Raw genomic sequence first — 17821 nt, 5'->3', positions numbered from 1 at the left:
CGTCATGTGTGGAGTACTATGAACTCCGAAGATTATGCATCACATCACAACACCTTCAAGTCACATCACAACATTTTCAAATCACATCACACGGGAAGGATCCCTAGCCGAACTAGAACTTTTTGTATGGGTGTAAGACCTTCTGAAGTACTTTCTTCTTCTTCTGGAAAGACTCACGGAGGCCTTTCCACCAGCCTCGTCCACTCCTCAAACGGCCAGCTTCTTCGTCGTCGTCGTCATCATCATACCTATCAGAACCGTCACTATCCCAGGTATGCAGATTTTTTCTCGTGATTTCATAGGATTCCAGAAATAGATGCCTTGATTCCGGCTCCAAGATGAGGGTATGATCCTTGAGATTAGATTCATCTCTTTGGTCGTGGTACGTCACCGATATGACGTGGCCAACTCCGAAATATGACAACTTGTGTATTTCTTTATTCACGTTCGCATGATTTCCCGACGTTAAGTCATTAATTCGTCCGCCTGTCACATTAGTCTTCAGGCTTTTGCCGTATTGTTGCTTGCCCGAGTATGTACCATCCTCGATCTGCGAGGCATCAGAAGTGGTAAGGATTTTGAACCCCCACGATTCGCAGATCTCGTTCAGTTCAGTCAGGACGGCTGATCGAGGCGGATCGATTGAGGAGAAGCACTTCTTGCTAAAGTCTTGGGCGTTGATCGTCGCGCGGTAGTTTCTTTGCGTATTATCCGTTCCTTCATTGCATAAACAAACCGCCCCCCAACGATCGGGGTACTCTCGGGCTCGCTGCTCAGCTGCTTCAAGGGTTCGCATTTTACCCCATTAGCTACCCCTATCTTAAAATCGCTCATTTCATGCAGAACTGGCCTGCGGAACGGCTCGATATAATAGCGGTTCTTGTTGGTGACAGTCGCTCCGTAGAGCCATTGCATAGGTCGAAGTTCTGGTTCTGATACGCTACCGTAGGCTATATCAACCATGCAGAATATGAAGACTTTGCTGAGGTTCCTCATATTCCGGATTTACAAGGTAAACTGAAACGAGTAGCACCAAGGAATGGTAATTTCGTCTAGGAAATCCATTCAGCGCAAACGGGGATTACTGGAATTGATGGAGTCGCTCGAATAACGGCGAGCGAGTATGAACAAACGCAAACTTCGCTGCGATGAGGTCGGACCATGGTCATCTTCCCCCCTCCCCCCATGGCTGTCGGAAGGCTTTCTTTTTGTCGCCCAGGAGTTCTTGGGTCGATACTGAAGATCAGTTGGTCGTGTGCTTGGGAATAATTCGGGCATTGTTCTCCCCGTCTTGAGTGAATCGTCTGGTTCGTGATGTGATTCTCGCGCGGAGCTCAACTATTGATGATGGTGACTATCCTCAATAGATGCCACCAGTTGCTGACCATCCGATGGCCCACTGTGGGCTGCCCACATCAAGTGTATCGTCTCCTGGATGTGGTGAGCATCGGAAAAAGGTAGGCAGCGAGCCAATTCTCAACTGCACAGCTTCTTGGATGCCCGCCCGTGCACCAACCATCCTACTCGATAGCATAGGATGCTGAGTCATCGTCTGATCGGGGAATTATACTCACCCGGATCCCGGATAAATATAGCAGTGCTCGCTTCTGCCCCCACTCCTGTGCTGGGGCGGGACAGGGCGCATGCGGTTGGGGTCTGTGGATGAGCTTCATGATGCATAGATTAGCGATCCTCGCTTGTGGGGCAGGCGAGAACTCCCCAGTGGGGAGTTCCAGGCTGGAACTTCTAGCCGGAATTCTCAGCCACGGTGGGAGAGTCAGAAGGCGAAGCCTCCCCAGGCCTCTCCAGAACTATAGAAGTCGAGAAATGAACGACGCCAGAGAGCTCGGTTCTATATTGATGAGCGCCGGGTTCTGACAAAAGCCGAGACACAAATGACACGTTAAGTTAACGGCGCGCCACCTCATCCACCCTGATGTTGACCCCCAATTATGGCACGGACACTTGCTATGCGCATGCGTGCAAGCGCTGATGAATATGACTGGTGTCTGACGATAATGGTTAGACGTGTGCCGTTCGTCGAGAGATGTGGCGTACTGTTTTCACTATGCACATTCCCTGCAACCACGATACTCGGCTGAGCGCAGCACAGGGCCCGACCGAACCGCCGAACTGTAACCCGCGGCTCGTGAGCCAGGACCGGAGACGATTCCGACAAAAGGCGTGAGCCGAGGTCCGAAAAAGTGAGGGACCTGCTGGACCTGCTGCCAAAAAAGTGAGGGAATCGGCCTCAGTCGGGAAATTTCAGTTACTCCTCAGTGATCAACTCACATACGGTATGTCCCATCACATACACTATTTTAAACCTCTTCAGAGAGTTCGTTAGCTAGCATGTGGCAGAAAAGTTTCCAATGACGAATGTTCGCGGCCCGTGAGTCGCGGATCTATCCGCCAAAAGTTGTTTTAGTGAGGGGGAAAGAAGGCGGTCTCTGCGAGCCATCCGGCTCGAACGAAACCGCAATATGGGGTTCAATTCAACCGGCGGTTGAATTGAACCGGTTGCGGTTGACAACCGCACAAGTGTAGAATCCGTTACGAGAATTGTGTAACTCAAACTTCTCGAGAATATTCAGTAACGATGTATCACACGATGTCAATGGAGTGTGTTTGTGTAGCATTATGCTACTAGCATATTATCTTCCGTGTATCACTGCCTATATATTACCACCTCCTCATACATCATTTTCCACATTACAAACCCGATCAGTATGAACTGAACAACACGGTGTTGTCAACACCAACAGAGTTATAACACTTGAGCCATGTATCGAACACAGGTCATCTACAACATTCAAGGGTGGAGCGTTGGAGTCTCCAGCATGAGATGGATGCTCTAGGTTAATGGAGCTCTCTCTCTCTCGCTCAAAAATAAAAAAAAACGAAAATATAAAATTCATTACACCAGAGCGTGAGTTCGCATATACCATGCCATGGTGTGTTCCATGGTAACCATGGAACACGTCATGCCCATGCATTAGTAATGCATGGGCATGACGTGTTTCATGGTAATGCAGCATTACTGTACCACTAATAGGCGAAGATCTTAGAACCCGCGTCATCGAATCAATCTCCTATCTCCCGTAAAACTGCTCGGACGATACTTTAGCACGCGCCATACGCACGCATCAACATGCGGATTCACACATTTCTAGACCAATCTCTGGTTACAGGATTTCAGTTTCAACCATACTTGAGAGAGCGTAGCGCTCAATGTGTACACGGATAATGAGAATGAAGTTCACAGCCGCAGGCCGAGGCAAAACTACTATCGAGGGAAGCCAGGTGAGAAATGAGCCGAATCGTCTGAGCGTCACTATAGCTATGTGTCGAATACCAACGCGGCGGCCCATGAACGCCACCATAAAGGTCGCCAATAATCTTTCACAGGATCGGTAAGGAACCGTCATTTCGGCGACTGCAATTGACCTTGTCTATTAGCGTAAATGTCTCACAACTGACGTAACAAGCGACGCTCTGATCACTACATCCACCCAAGTTCACGGAATGAGCCACGCGTCTTTTTCACGACGGCGTCACGCCGACTCGATTCCCAATCGGCGATCTGCCTCACTCGCCAAGCGCGCACGATTCCTACGTCTGTTATTCCTTCTGCAACCGCCTCTGAACTGCAGTCATGGACTCGATTGTTGATATCCTTCGCGAACTCCCCAATAAGGCTGCTGCATTATGGGTCAACCATCGCCGCTCTATCGGCGTCACTGCCTCTGGGATAGCTGTGGTAGCCGCCATATGCTCCTATCGGGCCATCAAGCGACGCAGACGTCGAGTATCGCTCGTCGACAAGCTGGGTGGAACTACTGGGGTGAGTGTAGCTGTCCTCTCGGCTCCGACCGCGGCTATTGCCATTATGGATATCCTTAATGTTGTTCCAATCGGAAGCCTCTCATGATCGTGGAATGCCTCCTTTCAGCGTATCCCCTACTTGGGATTCGTTCCGAAGTCATCTGAGCAGTTCCTCTACGGACTCGAGGTCCTGGCCGATACGTATGGCGATGCGTTCGCAATAAGGTGATCCGTTCAACCCAAAGTCGGTGGTCACCAAGAATACCCATTACAGAATTATGGGCAACGAAGCGGTCATCTTGGCGGATTCGCAGTCGGTTAGGGAAGTTCTGAGAGAGCGTCCCCACAATCTCATGAGGTCTTTCAACAAGGACAAGCTGTTACCCATATATGGTGTGCTCACTTCGGAAGGGAAGGAGTGGAGACGCAACAGAAGACTTGCAGCCCCGGCGTTGGATTACAAGAGCACCGCACAGACGGTGCCGGCGATGGCTGTCGTCGGCAAGAGACTAGTGAGTCCGCCATCGCTCCGCTGTCCTATGAGATCGCACCCAGGTCCGGCAACTGCAAGGTTTAGCTTGTGATGGTAGAATTGTGTGGGAGCCGACCAGATGGTTCATGATGTGTTCGCTCGATATTCTATGTCTCACTGCATACGGTATGGATTTCTACTTCCTCAACCCCGACGGTGAGACTCCGGCCTCGACGAGGCTGACTGCCACAGCTACTTGCCACAGCCAGAGTCGGAATTAGTTGTCCAACTCGTCACAGTTGTGCTTGCTGTCTACAGTTATATTGTCATTATGATCACGTTATATCTCCTCTTAGGTATAACATTGCCCTCCGGCACCAAGGTGATTGCCGAGTCGATCTTCAACTTCATTGATGGTGCTATTTACGTACTGGATTTCAGTGCACTATGCCCTTCTATCACTAGGAACCATTTCCCATGGAACTTGAATCCCACCATAAGAAAAGTGCTCTTCAGCACCTCAGGATGACATTGACCATCGGTTTTTCGCCCTCTCAGTTCTACGCAAGCATCCAACGCTTGAACGACTTGGCAGATGATCTCGCCGAGCAGCGGAGGGCTGAAGGAGATCAATCAAGACGAAATGATCTGCTCAGCAAGCTCCTCCATCTTGGAAAGCACGAGCTTGAAGGCAATTTTGTCACGTAAACTGGGCGAGGTTTCGGATGTGCTTGTACCAATACATGGCAAAGGTTCTTCTTCGCCGGCAGTGAGACCACATCGGCTACTCTCGCTTGGTGCCTCTATTACTTCTGCCTCTACCCTGATGTCCAGGCGAGAGCTCGAGCCGAGGTGGACACCCTAGGCCGCGATCCGGAAACCGACGACGACCTCGAGAGACTACCCTTCGTGGAAAGTTGCATTTTTGAGGCTTTGCGAGTAGGATCTCCTCATCATCGAATTTTCTATCCGCTCCTCAGCTACAACCCCCAATTCCATTGCTCATTCACGAGACCACAGCCGAGATGTCAGTACGTGGACATACGATACCGATCGGAACTTGGATTGTGACATTAACACGCAAGCAGATGAGGAGCGATGCTGAGGGAGGTACCTGCTACAGGTGAGCTCTATCCAAACCTTGCCGTCTCCATGACTAAATATGAGCTCCTCCTTAGTCCGGAACGTTGGTTGAGTTCTGATGGATGTTTTGACCGAGCCCGAGCTCAGGAACGCTCATTGGCTTTCGGTGCGGGACCTCGACGATGTCCCGGTTCGAATTTGGCAATGAGAGAAGCAATCCTCATCTTGGCTATGATATTACGACATTTCGATAACTTCAAGCATACATCCAGCATATCTTCAGTCGAAATGAAAACCACGTTGTCCTTCCAGCCAGCAAATTTCGAAGTCTCGATGTCTAAGAGGCAGAATTCCGAGGGAACATTCGTTTAGTTACGGCCAAGCTCATGAGCAAAACAGGAGTGTGAGGTCGATAGCCTGGTAAGCTGAGAGCGTGGTCATTCCGCTCAGTGCAAACCGTCTGCATCAGTTGCTATAACTGCGTATTATTTACACTCATTGGCTAGTCGTGTAACTCCAGCTCCCTTCCGGGGTCATTAATCATTTATTACTCATTTATTCCCTTTGTTCCCATATTTCAATTTATTCTCTCTCCGGTATTCAGGCCGTACGGCTCTTAATTTCCGATATTCTCGAGTTCAGTCCCTGGGGATCTGTAAGACAATGAAGCGAGGCCGATGCTGTGCTAGAATGGGTAGGGTAGATATAACGCAGGAGCGAGGAGTCCTCCCCTGTACAGAACTTACTAGTGAGAAGGATGCATACATGGAGTGTGAAACAGTGGTTCAGAAACACATTATGAGTTGAAACTGGTTTTAAGACCAACTTCGTCACGAGCTACTCGTCCTATTTACGGATACCTACCTCTACTTTCGTCGCCACAGGGCTGTGAGCAGTGATAAGGGCTATCTTGCTAGTCTTGCGAGATGATGGCAAGCTACCAAGCGATTTCCAATCTACGCTGGCCCGCGTATCGCCCTGCGCTGTGGCGACCTAAAGTTCGCCAGCAATGCCGGTTGGCCGACACTGATGATGAGAGAAGCGGTATACAGCATGGGAAACCCACCATGGCCGACCGTCGTCGAATCCGACGTGTCTCGACGTGTCGTCTATGGCCAAATTTGTGGACGGCTAATGAACATCCTCCTCCATGCACCATTTCACAGATTCGCGTCACACCATCTACTCTGCTGATGTTCGCTTGCTTCTAGACAACCGAATCGCTTGGATTCGCTAACACACTGGTTTTCTGCCACCAGGACTCAAGAACACGATCGATCTATCGAGAATGAAATAAAGAGTCCAAGACTACTCAATGATTGGGGCCTGGCGGCAGCTGTACTCTTTCATCGATTCTCCCATTCCCGAGCAGTCTGCATGCTTGATTCGTGCGAAGGGTCGGTCAAAACTCACCCCTTTAAAGCTTCTACCCCGTCACATATGCTCTCCTCTGCTTGAGCACTCATGACACTTAGTGACGATCGCATGTCCGCAACGAGAGGAGCGGGCAGTGCGCCGAATAGTGAGCCTGGGAAAATGATCTCACCGTGGTAAGACTGAGCGTCCTACCAGCGTTCCTATTCCGCGCCTCCAAGAGCCGCTGACGCCTGAAAACATTCCAGAGTATGGGTGGAACGTGTGGCCATATGTGCATTGCAATAGACGTCCATCCAATACATGTCTTCAACATTCTCGATATCGACTTCGGCTTTCCAAAGCAGTTGGTCCAACTCCCGTAGACGCTTTACGCGATTGCCTGTCTGATGCGAATCCAGAGCTTCGTTGTCTGCTTCATCTAAGATGATGATACCGCATTATGGAATCCGTGGAATGCTCAGCAATGATGGGAGGTCGTAAGTCAACTATACAGAAAGAGGTGATTGAATGGCTCACCTTCCAAGAGGAGTAGATCGGTGCTCACTCGACCGAGTATATCGGACACCTATGGACAGAACTCGATGCTTGTAGACAGGGAGGGCTGATACTACGCCCTCAGCTAGCTCCATGGCACGTGAGGCTTCCATCTCATCATCTTCAACATCGGTCAAATCCGATAGCAACGAAGAGTAACTACATCGGTCAGGGCCACGCCGAGCAGACCGTGTGATAGTACTACGCTGGCTCTTTCTCTGCAACGATTGCCCAGTCTATTCCAAGTGTTGAGGATTCCCCCTTCGAAGCGTGTGCAAATTCTGCTGCTGAAGGGCAACGAGTTTGGCAGTGCCCTCATGCGGTACTATGCGAGACCTTCACTTTCTAGGAGTAGTTTTAATTCCATAGTTATGTGTTCAAGACGATCTCTTAAGCATTCAAGTTTGTCGTGGAGCTGCCGAGGGGAGGAACCTGGAGTGGCGATAGGTTCGAGAAGGCTCCACTATATCACTTTCGGAGATCTTCACACAGTCGTCCAGACCGACAGTGCCACGCTCCTTCACTCCTTCTAGTTCGAGTAGCTTAAATCGGTGACATCGGCAATCGGGGTAACATTCATACTGATACCTTCACCCCAGCTTTATCCTGCTTCAAGGCTTCTCTGAACCTTCTCGAATGAGCCAATAGTTGTTCCTTCGATATGGTACCTGAATCTTCCATCAGCACGCCAAGTTGTGTAGCAGCGACAATGTTCGTACGGTTGCACTGTGCACAGAGGAGAGCTTTGAGACCAGTCAACCAGGTATCGTATCTGACAGGCGAGTTATTGAAGGCAACGGGGACTTTCTGAAGCGCCACTCAAACTCGTCCTTGCATGTGAGGTCCAGTGCAGTGACCTCTCCATGGGTCGGCTTGTATATGAGAGAGAAAGAAAGATGCTGGAGCATTGGTAGTCGATACCTGACTGATGATGAGAGCGAGAGAGAAAGGAACCTCGGGCAAGGTACTGGAGGAATGTCGAGGTCTGTTGGCCGAGCCTGAGTTCACATACATCAGAGAGAGCCATGACGGACTCCTTACGATCGGGGCCTGCTGAGTACCTGAGATAAAAACTCCTGATGTGTTACACGTAACATGTATAAGGGATCAACGAGTTGCCGAAACCCGTGCAAGGAGAGAGGATAGCTAGGGCAGCAGTAGACTCACCAGAGCAGCCTTTGATGGTCAGTCGATAGCTGGAATTGCCGCAAGTGTGGATGCCCATGGGCGGTATGTTTGAGGAGATTCGTGCCATGGCACATTCTGATAGGACAATCCGACCACGCCTCCGTTGATTCGGTAATAGTGTGAGATGACAGGCAAATACGCGGATCCTGTTCCTCCGTCATGAGCACCTCTCCAAAGCCTTGGCGGTCTCGACATGCTTCATGGAATCAATGCAGACCCTTAGCCGCCGCCACCTCGAATCGCCTGCCAAGGACGTAGCATAGTGCCGATAGCAGCTGTGCATACTTGCTCGATCATCGTCAGCACTATCGTGGATCAAGCCAGCAAGACGTTCGCCAACTAAGAGGTCATAATGCTCTCCTCTGTTAAGTCTAACGAGATCTTCGTCCGAACTCAAGTCGATGATGGTACCTTAGCGGGGCGAAGATTGATAGTGTATCTTGTGGTCATGACCTACCCGACTTCCTGGAACGTAGCTTGAATACCTTCGCACCATCGTCGATGATGCTGTCTATGGCACTAAGCACACACTCACGTACGTCGGCTGGGGAAGAGATGTCGCTGAACCAGCCTACTGCGTGACGGCCGTGCCTGACACACAGGTCTGACCAGCGTAATCACTCTTACTCAGACATTAACTCAGAGTGAACGTAGATTCGCATCTTAGTGGCCTCTTGGTCCTCCAGATCGAAATCGGTAAGAACAGGTGCACATGCCTACAGCCGTATCACGTGTGACTCCGCTGTCGAGGCGTCTTAGCGTACTCTCATCTCGTGCGAATCCTCGGACTCGGCGGAAGATGCTCGGGATGACTCTGAGAGCGGAGTAGAGGACGTCTGAGTGGGCCCCACGTCCTCTATCTGAGCCGAGATGGCCGCCAATTCACCACCATCGTCAAGGTCCTCGTCGATTTACTGCTTTTTCTATCAGTTCTTCCAGCCTCGGAAGATTCTCAGCGCTCCTGACCTTCTCCTGAGGTTGGCTTCGAGCTTCAATGGCCGTCGTTGCATCGTCCTGATGTTTGCAATGCACTCACACAGCACTGTCGCAATCCACCCGTCTACCGCATGGATGCCCATCTGCACCTGGTCAACCGTGCTTTTCTCTCGTTCACTTTCACTCATCCCGGAAAGTTCAGCTGAATCGACATCTACGAACAGGATCTCTATCAGTTCCGGGTCACGCACATCGTGAGTAACTCTATCTACATTCGGGGTGAGTTATTGCTCGGCTACCACCCGAACCGTGTCCAGTATGCGATGGTGCCTTTTGGAAATCTCGCCAATCATCGTCGTCTGCATCCCTTGGGCCGTCAGTGATGACAGCAGCCATCACACACTCTACATACACTGCGATTCTTAGTTATCCCCTCCCTGAGGGACTCAGTAACACAACGTCGTCAAGATTATGACATGTGAGTTAGCTCATTCCGTCCGATAAACGGGGCAAAGAGAGCATTCCTAGGATTAGGATGAACACCCGACCGAGTGAGGAGGGTGGGGAGCAGCGGACTCCTATTCAACTGCATCTCATCGGTTCAACCGATCATCGCCGCAGAACACAGCCAATGCCGATCTAAATAGCAGTGCGGAGGTCCGTAACTGCAGCAGTATGGGTGATGGCACAAAACGCTGGCGAGCCATCGGGCGCACCTAGGTATTGGGGTTGCCAGGATCACGCGGTGATGCATGAGTGTCTTGCATGCGCCATATGATGTGCTGCGTATCATGGATTACGCATGAGTGTCCGCAAGAGAATGAGGAAGATCAGGGGACGTGATAGATTCCGCCAACGAACGAGTAATTCGGCGACCTAGTCAGAGAGTGTGAAGTTGTTATCAACGCTACAGTTGGTGGGTACTCGGGTCACTATCTTGGTTATCAGTTGCTTCCCATAATGCACAACGGTCAGTCATACACAACACATCCCGTAAGATATTGCAACAATTGAAACTTAGAAGAGTCAATTACTATGTAGCTGTTAATAAGAGATAAAAAGCTAGGAATAATCTACTTTTTGGAGATGTAATAAGCTGAAATCAAGCACGGAGTGCCAGTTTCACGCTTGCATCGCTTCTTTTTCCTTACAAGTTCGACGTCATCATCATCATCATCGGAAAGGTCACCTGCGCATTCACAGTGATCGTAGGAACACCTAAACTGGCCTCCTTCTTCCATGCTGTAGATGACATCTCGTTCTCCGCAGACCAACTGTTGGCGACGTGGTTCATAGGACGTGTCGTAACGGAATAAAGTCGCATCCGGACCAAGAGCTCGAAATGACCGATCGCATAGAGTAACGACTCTGTGGTAGCCGTTAGAGGGCGTCTTACTAACAGCCAAGTTATAGCACCCAACAGGCAGCACATCATATACACCAACAGCACTCGCTGAAGCTGTCTGGATTGATAGGTGCTTTTCCATTACCTTCTTGAAGAAGAGAGGCTCACGACGATTTTGCAACTCGAGTGTAACCAAATTCGATGGCAAGCTCCGGAACACCGGAATTACCAGCCGAACACGCAGAGGTTGCTCAGGATCCACCAGCATATGACATTTCCTGGCCTCCCCTGCTCTCGCTGTCCAAATCAACTTCGCCTGAGCCCCATCGCTGACATTTTGACGATCTATGCAAAAGAGGTACTTGGAACCGAAAAGGAAAAAGACGAAGTCGTCCGTGCAGACCATCTCTGCGCCTTTATCATTACTATTAATCAGCCTCGATTCGGGCAATCCTAGAAGCTTCACTGATGTACTTGAGGGTCCGGGGGTGCTCCTCAGGTCGTATCGGATCAGCTTACGGTTGTCCTCACACAGGACGAATAGTTGTGAGCCGTGATGATAATAGACAGCTCTGGTGGAAGCCTCAAAACCTGGGTATAACACCATAACTTCCTCCCCACGATTTAATGGTTCCCTGATATGTACACCGGTAGGACCGGGATACACACCACAGAGAGAGTCACCCATCACGAAGATGTAGGATGGCGACGGGGACACTAGAACCTGCTCTCGGGGACAATCCAGGCTGAGCTCCCTCTTCCCAATATAGAGGGCGAACTCGCTAATCATCTCAGGCAAGGACGAGCTACCTCCAGCAGACTTCTGCATCATCGACTCAAACAGGTATAGATCCAAAGCCATAGCGTGAGAAGGTAATCTCATATCGAGGAGTAAGTCACTCCGAGTGACACCACGGAAAACTGAATGTTAGAAGTGTGAAACTACTAGTCAATCCAGTAGCTATCCCACACCCTCGTCTGTGTCGTTGTGTTCGTCTAGGACTGCTAGCAGAAACGATCTTTCTCGCTAGAAGCTTCATGATGAATTGTTTTCGGCGAGGGCGAACGAAATGCATAGTAGAAACTAGGTTGGGGGTTCGTCTCACTGTGTTGGCTTGCGGTATATCCTGAGGTTGTGGCATAGCCGCCCCTCCTGGAGAAATTGGCTGGACCGAGACATATCCTGAGGTTGTGGCATAGCCGCCCCTCCTGAAGAAATTGGTTGGACCGAGGAATATCCTGAGGTTGTGGCATAGCCGCCCCTCCTGGAGAAATTGGCTGGACCGAGACATATCCTGAGGTTGGGCATAGCCGCCCCTCCTGAAGAAATTGGTTGGACCGAGGAATATCCTGAGGTTGTGGCATAGCCGCCCCTCCTGGGGGAATTGATTGGACTGAGGCATATCTTGGGATGGTGGCATAGCCGCCCCTCCTGGGGGAATTGATTGGACTGAGGCATATCTTGGGATGGTGGCATAGCCGCCCCTCCTGAAGGAAAGGTACTGACGCTATTTTGGCGCGGTGGCATAGTCGCCCCTCCGGGAAGGTTGACGCTACCGACGACTGCCCCCCCTCTGATGATGGCGGAATTGGATGTTGTCGGTCCCCTCGAGGAAGGAGAGCATACACAGCGTGGAATAGCTGGCTCCGGTTAGCTAGGTTCCGATCGCGCGCTAACTGGGGCGATTGGACGTGTAAAGATACTGACGTTTGGGACATTATCAATAGAAAGATCATATTCACTCCGACCATAGCAATGCCACTCCAATGACACCTTTCTATACTGTATAACACTTTTCACCCAATAACACTCACCCGCGATTCCACAACACGAGCCCGAACATAGCAAACGAAATAGTGTACAAGCTTAGTAGCATCGTCTTATTCCATACTCAGTTATTCCAATTAATTATTGAATTCAGTCGCTTCAGATGCGCACCTGTAGACATAGTGCTTTGCCAGCCTATGAGGCTCAGAGTTGTCTGCCTTATGTTTAGCCTGGACATCGGACCTATGAGCCGACTCTGAGTCTGACTCCGCCTCTACGTAGCTCTCAGCAAGGGTACTTTCTTCTCGGAAAAGGTAGACCACATCATGCTCGCCAACCACCACTTGTACATCGCGCACCTGTTGGTAGCTATCTGGGAGTCCGAGGGGTCCGCCTAGAGGACGTAGAGACCTGTTGCAGAGGTACAGCCGGGGACCCGCCCCAATGCCTCTCACTGACCGGGTCATCACAGACAGGTGGTTATCACCCACGTCCTGGATCGACATTATCTCGTCGATATCCTTCCCGAATTTTACAGTTGGGTCAAAAGACCGAGTTGCCTGGTCAAAATACAAAGGATACTTCCTTTGTTTCAACGTCAATGTGACCAGCTGACATCTACGATACCCCGAAACGACCAGTTGAACAGCTTTCGAGTTGCCCTGGACGGTTAGTAAACTCCGTGCGCCGCCCACGTTGGCACAGTCAGTTCTGATGAGCTTCGCCTGAGCCGCATAGCGCATATCCAGACGATCTATGCAGAACAGATGACCAGAGGGGAAAATGAGGAAGACGAAGTCGTCGGTAGGCAGGAGTTGTGATGCGCCTTGGTTGTGAGAGGTGGTTTTCGGCAGCCCTAGTACTTCGGTGGTCGTCCTTTGGTCACCGGACTCGTCGGAAAGATCGTACTGAATCAGCTTTCGATTCTCCTCGCACAATACGAGTAGCTGTGATTTCCGATAACAATGGACAACCGTAGTGGTGTTCTGATAGCCTGGATGCAGCACCATCATGTCCTCCCCACTTTCTAACGGCTTCCTAATATAAACAGCGGTAGGAGTTGGATACACACCATACAGCTCCCCATTCATAACAAAGATGTATGATGGCGGAGGACTCAGTAAAATCTCCTCTCGAGGGCAGTCCAATGTACACGGCCGAGCGCCCAAGAATCCTGCGTAAGCCTCTCCCACCCCGGGTAAATTCCCCATTTTCCCGGACCTCTCCAGCATCGTCTCCATCATTCGGAGCTCGAGTGCCAGGACTTCTGCAGGAGATCTCATCCAGGAAAAGCACCGTTGGGCTGAAGTAAAGCGGACAGCTATCAAGCACGGACAAATCACAACCCGTGGAAAGGAGGATCTCATTGAGCTCCATAGAGTCCCTCTATTAAATCCACAGAGAACCAAAGCTCATTATATTTAAATTAATTAGATATTCATTACTGAATCCCGCTTATGGTCGGACAGACGGTCAAGCCTGTCAGCACAGTGGCGATGATATGCTCAAATGTAGATATAGTGAGTACTAATCCAACACGGCGTCTGATTGATACATCGACGCTTCCCTCCCTCATCAATGGTAGTATCACCGTCCTTATCCGAGCTTGCGTGAGTCGGATAAGCCAGTGAAGGATCCTGTCTCATAATATGAATGACGTCTTTCGCCCCATAGACCAGCTGCAGACTCTGTCGGGTTGGGAGATCCTTGCCAATGTCTAGGGTTCTGTCCGTTCTGTGGGAGTCGCTCGTGAAGGATAGGCTGTAAGTATCTCGATCGTACCTTCTCATAGCAAAACCGAACAGACCGACATTGAAAGGTATAATGAAGGCAATGCTCGGGGGGAGCGATATCCCCATACTCTCGACCTCGCTGCCGTGTTCGATGAGGGGTTCGTCGGGAGTATTCAACTCGAGGTAGAACGTGACGACCTCGCCAAGATAAGCCGTATAGACTACCATCAGATGGGGCTTTTCGGGTTCTCCCGGCAAACATTTAAACAGACTGTAGGAGCCCTTGTGTGACAACGAGCTGGGGATGCTCCAGATAGGCTTGGCCTGCAGAGTATCGTCCTTAGCACTCTGCATATCGAGGCAGAATAGGCGACCGGCACCGGACATGAAGAACACGAGTGGATTATCCCAGGCGAGCTCAGCGTTGTCGTTGTCCACTGGGAGACCCAGAACGGAGTGGGTCGAACTTGTCTGTTGGGTTAGATCATATTGAATCATCCTGCTATTGTCCTCACACAATACGAATAGTTGAGACTCATGATAATGATGGACAGCCGTGTTAGTTCCCTGATAGCCTGGGTGTAGCACCATGACCTCTTCTCCACGTTCTAATGGCTTCCTAATATAGACAGCATTAGGGGTTGGATACACACCATAGAGATCCTCATTCATCACAAAGATGTAAGATGGCGGTGGGTCCACTAGAACCTCCTCTCGAGGACAGTCTAGTGTGAGCTTCCTATCCGGCAAAAGCCGCATATAGACGAACATCAACGCTCCGGGCACGACGCCTTCGCCACAGTCTTCACAGTCATCTCTTTTCTCAAGTAGCGCCTCAAAGAAACGAGACTCTAACGCCAGGATGTGGACGATGGACTTCATAGTTGGATACGAACTCTATGATCAGTGATCATTGATCACCTAATATCTTCCCGACCGACTTAGCTCGAACATCTACATAACTCACTCAACTCAATACCAACCACAAGAGCATTTCAGACAAGGCCGAAGGTGCCTGCCGACTACACCTCTCAAACATCTACATAGTCCATTTTGGGACAAGCTTCGAGAGCATGCGAGTACTGGCATAGTTGCCCCGCGACATGATAGTACTGGCATAGTTGCCCCGCGACATGATAGTACTGGCATAGTTGCCCCGCGACATGAAAGTACTGGCATAATTGCCCCCGCGACATGATAGTACTGGCATAATTGCCCGCGACATGAAAGTACTGGCATAGTTGCCCCGCGACATGCGAGTACTGGCATAATTGCCCCGCGAAAGTACTGGCATAGTTGCCCCGAGACATGCGAGTACTGGCATAGTTGCCCCGCGACATGACAGAGGAAGCCCTACTACATGCTCTTACCCCAAGAGCTCCACCACAACGGCCTGTAAGTGAACCGAAAGCCGCACTATACCCGCATTGACGTGGTGATGAATCAACACAGTGCAGTGCTGATCGACGGACATTGACGAAGGACGATAGGCATGCACTCTTACTACCATGAGTAGGAGGGCATGCCGTCTTACTAACTCAGCAACGCAAGACAAATAGGAGAACCCAAAGGTATCGACGTGAAGCCAGAGTCACGGCGGGTCTCGAATAGCCTTTTTCACTTCCCGCCGAAACACTAGAAGGCGTCTCAGGCAAAGAGGTAATTTGGGGACGCATAGGCTAGAAAAGGGGGGCCGAGCGAGCGAAGTAATTCAGAGGCGAGGAAAAGTAGATACCTCATTACAGAATCATAGCCTTGCAATCTTGCGCTTCCTCAACACGGTAGCTTGATCGATTTGACTCGTCAGTGTGCTCTAACCCGTTCGAGTCTCTGAGAATCAGTCACCATGGCCAAGTCCAAGAACCATACCAATCATAACCAGAACAAGAAGGCTCACCGTAACGGCATCAAGAAGGTACAACGATGGGTTGCTGTCAAATTAGCTCAATAATCGCGTCGTGGCTGTAGAGTAGACCGGAGCCCTCTGCTGTAGGTGTGGTCGTCATCGACATGCATGTTCTCTCAGGCCCCTACCTACAAGAAGATGTCCACTCGCGGTATGTGCCCTAAGTTCCTGCGTAACGCCAAATATGCTCTCAAGGGCTGCCAGCAGCTGAAGAAGTCCGAGTAACGGGAACTACGCAATTGATCTGCTCGTCGCCTCGGCGTTGTTGTTGATGATGATTGGTTGACGTTTCCAGAACTCGGCACTTTGGAGTATTCTCCTGAACATATTGTGTTGAGTCTTATAAATACCCTTTATCATCCGCAGATCTATCGGGTATGGGAAATACTACTAACGCAACAGGCCCTGAGTGATTGATAAAGCAATCGCTATGATTCAACTTTAGGCCAGTCTTTCTGTTTCCGCAGTGTATGATCGAATATCCAATCAATCACATTGTCAATGGGGGACACCTGAATGTAATATCATCTCATCTGTTGCATAGAGCAGCTTACTATCATAGGTATACACGCCAAGCCTATGTACGTTGGTAGGAGTTTATCTAAACACACCCGCATAAGTTGTCAGTCCAGGCCGGGAAAGGGTACTGGTCAGTTTCTTCTCCTGCATGACTCTCCTCGTGGCCCACACCACCCTGTTGATGACCATACCAGGAACGGCCACACTAGCCAGTATCTGCCACCCCAATGTGTCGACGGCGACCTTCCACTGCTGCGCCTTCTGCTCAGTTCGCTTGGTCTTGTTCAAGGTGTCGGCAAGCACCTACCAAAGAGAGTATATTCCCTCCAGAACCACCACTACGTTATACATATGCCACGGCGATGCCGTATGTGCTGAGATACACAGGCCTTGTGATAAGGTACTTGAAGGACTCTCCCAGCTCGTTGGCATATCCCAGTAGCCGTACTGGAGTGTCTCGGTAAATATCAATGCGCGATCCATCATGCTTGGTCCCCAGATGGAAGAACATGAAAAACTATCAATCTGCTCTCTACTGCATTCCATTCACGTCTCGGCTATTGACCAGTAACTATGCACCAAGCTCAAAGAATGGAAACCGACACGTTAATGAAGCTCGTGAAATAACAGCTGCTCGGTGATTAGGAATTGCCCTGAGCTTTGCCGCCATGATTTCACACAACAGATGCCGCTTCTGTGCCCAGCCTTCAATGAGAACCTACCAGATGGTAATCTCTGGTCAGAGATACTCCATCATCATGATTTATACCCTCCTAGCGCTCATCCACTCTCGACAGACGTTTCCACGAGTATATACGCTACAGAATGGTCGGGCTTCGGGTATCTCCTGTCGATCGATCGCAGGCAGCAAGAACAGGTCTTCCATCTTCCGCCTCTATTGATTGCTGTTGCTTGAGGGGACTTCTTGTCCAGCGAGGCTGGCCATGATATTGTCGATGGTACTGTCACTAGAGTGAACATTACAGTTGAGCGAGTGAAAAGTGTGGACATTTTACGTGTTGGGTCCTCGTCATCGATCGACAGAGGATCTACCCGCAAAAGGTGGCGTTAGTATACCATTCCCTTGGACGGCTGCGATTCCTGTGAGTCAGGCAGAGTTCGGTAGCATAAGGGA

General features: G+C 50.3%; 6 protein-coding genes across 7 annotated transcripts; 2 read left to right on the top strand and 4 right to left on the bottom strand.

Moving 5' to 3' along the window:
- The first annotated feature begins 3190 nt into the window (after positions 1-3190).
- Positions 3191-5998, top strand: Pmar_PMAR020275 (cytochrome p450, putative). Of its 2 annotated transcripts, XM_002767054.1 has the most exons (11): positions 3191-3413; positions 3460-3844; positions 3953-4050; positions 4100-4337; positions 4381-4513; positions 4654-4802; positions 4856-5001; positions 5050-5236; positions 5278-5420; positions 5476-5800; positions 5850-5998. In XM_002767054.1, the coding sequence occupies exons 2-10, from the start codon at positions 3656-3658 to the stop codon at positions 5750-5752; spliced, it is 1560 nt and encodes a 519-aa protein (XP_002767100.1). In that variant the 5' UTR covers positions 3191-3413; positions 3460-3655; the 3' UTR covers positions 5753-5800; positions 5850-5998. The 2 variants fall into 2 exon arrangements, with proteins under 2 accessions (XP_002767100.1, XP_002767101.1); XM_002767055.1 differs by having other exon boundaries at positions 5476-5998.
- Positions 5999-7867: 1869 nt separating this feature from the next.
- On the bottom strand, positions 7868-8553 carry Pmar_PMAR020274 (hypothetical protein; the record flags this gene model as incomplete). Its single annotated transcript, XM_002767053.1, has 3 exons — positions 7868-8063; positions 8260-8352; positions 8459-8553. 3 exons carry the CDS (start codon positions 8551-8553, stop codon positions 7868-7870), a joined length of 384 nt encoding a protein of 127 aa, XP_002767099.1.
- Positions 8554-10415: 1862 nt separating this feature from the next.
- On the bottom strand, positions 10416-11592 carry Pmar_PMAR020273 (hypothetical protein; the record flags this gene model as incomplete). The annotated part of the gene is made up of 1 exon (XM_002767052.1): positions 10416-11592. The coding sequence occupies one exon, from the start codon at positions 11590-11592 to the stop codon at positions 10489-10491; it is 1104 nt and encodes a 367-aa protein (XP_002767098.1). The 3' UTR covers positions 10416-10488.
- Positions 11593-14033: 2441 nt separating this feature from the next.
- Pmar_PMAR020272 (hypothetical protein) lies at positions 14034-15143 on the bottom strand (the record flags this gene model as incomplete). The annotated part of the gene is made up of 1 exon (XM_002767051.1): positions 14034-15143. One exon carries the CDS (start codon positions 15141-15143, stop codon positions 14034-14036), a length of 1110 nt encoding a protein of 369 aa, XP_002767097.1.
- Positions 15144-16100: 957 nt separating this feature from the next.
- On the top strand, positions 16101-16480 carry Pmar_PMAR020271 (60S ribosomal protein L29, putative). Its single transcript, XM_002767050.1, has 2 exons — positions 16101-16176; positions 16288-16480. Exons 1-2 carry the CDS (start codon positions 16108-16110, stop codon positions 16390-16392), a joined length of 174 nt encoding a protein of 57 aa, XP_002767096.1. The 5' UTR covers positions 16101-16107; the 3' UTR covers positions 16393-16480.
- A 284-nt stretch (positions 16481-16764) lies between these two features.
- On the bottom strand, positions 16765-17197 carry Pmar_PMAR020270 (conserved hypothetical protein; the record flags this gene model as incomplete). The annotated part of the gene is made up of 2 exons (XM_002767049.1): positions 16765-16989; positions 17036-17197. 2 exons carry the CDS (start codon positions 17195-17197, stop codon positions 16765-16767), a joined length of 387 nt encoding a protein of 128 aa, XP_002767095.1.
- Positions 17198-17821: the final 624 nt, after the last annotated feature.

The sequence above is a fragment of the Perkinsus marinus genome (genome assembly GCF_000006405.1).
Source record: "Perkinsus marinus ATCC 50983 genomic scaffold scf_1104296971228, whole genome shotgun sequence".
Classification (NCBI taxonomy): Eukaryota; Perkinsozoa; order Perkinsida; family Perkinsidae; genus Perkinsus; species Perkinsus marinus.
This window is presented reverse-complemented; position numbering and strand designations above follow the sequence as displayed.